Source organism: Condylura cristata, unplaced genomic scaffold (assembly GCF_000260355.1).
Source record: "Condylura cristata isolate star-nosed mole 26May11 unplaced genomic scaffold, ConCri1.0 scaffold00124, whole genome shotgun sequence".
NCBI classification, from domain to species: Eukaryota; Metazoa; Chordata; class Mammalia; order Eulipotyphla; family Talpidae; genus Condylura; species Condylura cristata.
In genome coordinates, this window is record NW_004567225.1 from 16,946 (window position 1) to 18,741 (window position 1,796).

At 60.7% G+C, this 1,796-nt stretch overlaps 1 protein-coding gene across 1 annotated transcript in view; it reads left to right on the top strand.

Annotated features, from left to right (window-relative positions):
• The first annotated feature begins 300 nt into the window (after positions 1 to 300).
• LOC101619655 (class I histocompatibility antigen, Gogo-C*0101/C*0102 alpha chain-like) overlaps positions 301 to 1,796 on the top strand; it is a 2,716-nt gene continuing 1,220 nt past the window's right edge. The window contains exons 1-3 of the mRNA XM_012734935.1: positions 301 to 361; positions 673 to 942; positions 1,192 to 1,467. Coding sequence (XP_012590389.1) covers positions 301 to 361; positions 673 to 942; positions 1,192 to 1,467 — 607 coding nt within the window. The remainder of the gene's footprint in view (positions 362 to 672; positions 943 to 1,191; positions 1,468 to 1,796) is intronic.

Here is a 1,796-nt window from a genome sequence, read left to right on the forward strand (position 1 = left end):
TTAGTATCAAAGGAGAATAGTCACAGTCATCTGAAAACACTATTGCTTCCTCCCTCCCTCCAGGCTGCTTCTCCAGCCCTAATCCACTCCTCAGAGTGGGGAGGGAATGTGGATCCCCACTTTCTGTGGGGGTCACTGTTACAGCATCATGTCTCTACTCACAGCTCTGTGGGGTGCAACCTGGGTAAGCCCACACTCACTCCATTCTTTCTTCCTGTACCCTGGGTTTCAGGAAACACTCAGCGTCATCCTGCACCATAATAGTCTCCACCGACTCCCCAGACCCCAGGACAGGGTGTGATGCCCCCCACCCTCCTGCTGCTGCTCTGCGGGTCCCTGACTCTGATGGAGACCTGGGCAGGTGAGTGCAAGGCCAGCTGGAAACTGCTCTAGGAGGGGGATCAAGGACCCCACTGTGAGTGCAGGACTCCAGGTAAGGCCCATCTCCTCCCCAACCTCTTGTACCCCCTTAGGCCCTTTGTGCTCTCACCCTGCTGTCGCTCCTGGCCTCACCTGGGTGCTGTGGGCCCCTGAGTCTTCTTGGCCCACTGCCCCTTTGTAATTCAAGGCCCCCCTTCCCCCTTTCTCCCCTCCAGGCCCATCTCCCTGGGACCTGGGCCCAGCACTGTCGGGAGGGTCAGCTCAGCCCGGGTCTCCCTCTCCCGCCCCCAGGCTCCCACTCCTTGAGGTATTTCTCCACTGCGATGTCCCCGCATGGCCCCGGGGAGCCCCGCTTCATCACGGTGGGCTACCTGGATGACACGCAGTTCGGGTGGTTCGACAGCGACTCTCCGGGTCAGAGCGCAGAGCCGCGGGGGCCCTGGGTGGAGCAGGTCAGGCAGGAGGATGTGGAGGAGGAGACCAGGAAGCAGAGGAACGAGGCTCAGTTGTTCAAAGCGCTGCTGCAGGACCTGCAGGGCCTCTACAAGCAGAGCAACAATAGTGAGCTGCCTCATTCACCCTAAGGCGGGCATGGGGGGATTAGGGGTTGTGAGTGTGGTAAGGGTGTGTGTTCCTGTGTTCTGAATCTCAGGGTCCCACTGACCCTAGACGCTGGGGAACCCACCCGGCCCCTCCCCCGGAAGAGCCCACGGGACCCTCCCGCCTGCAGCTTCACACTCTGTTTAGGCTGGTTCACGGGGAGAGGGTGGGTGATCCCGGGTGAGCCCAGGCTGACACAGGGGGGTTCAGGGTCTCACACCCTGCAGAGGATGTGTGGCTGCGAGGTGGGGCCAGACGGGAGCCTCCTCCGTGGGTATGAGCAGTTAGCCTATGACGGCGCCGATTACATCGCCCTGAACCCGGACCTGCGCTCCTGGACCCCCGCGCACCCGGTGGCCCAGATCACCCAGCGCCAGTGGGAGGCGTCGGGGAGGGCAGAGCGCGTCGGGACCATTCTGCAGGGCAGGTGCCCTATGTGGCTCCGCAGACTCATGGAGCTGGGGAAGGAGGTGCTGCAGCGCTCAGGTAAGGGGGGCTCAAGGCCTGGGACTCCCTCACCCTGGGCCCCACAGGGAAATGGGATAATGGCCAGAACAGCACCTGCTTTCTGGTCAGAGGTGAAGGAGCCCCTGGGTGTCATATTCTGTACTAGAGAGACTCGCCCCAAAGACACCTCTTTCCTGGACTTGGAGTCCAATGTCTCCTGATGGGGGGAGGCCATGCCAGAAATCACCCTTCCCTGGAACTTTTGACCTGGCTGCCATCTTGAGAACCATCAATTTTTCTTTCAAGGTCTTGTTATTGGTCTGACTCTGTCTTTCTGTGTCACTCACCCCACCCAGGTCAGGAGCAGA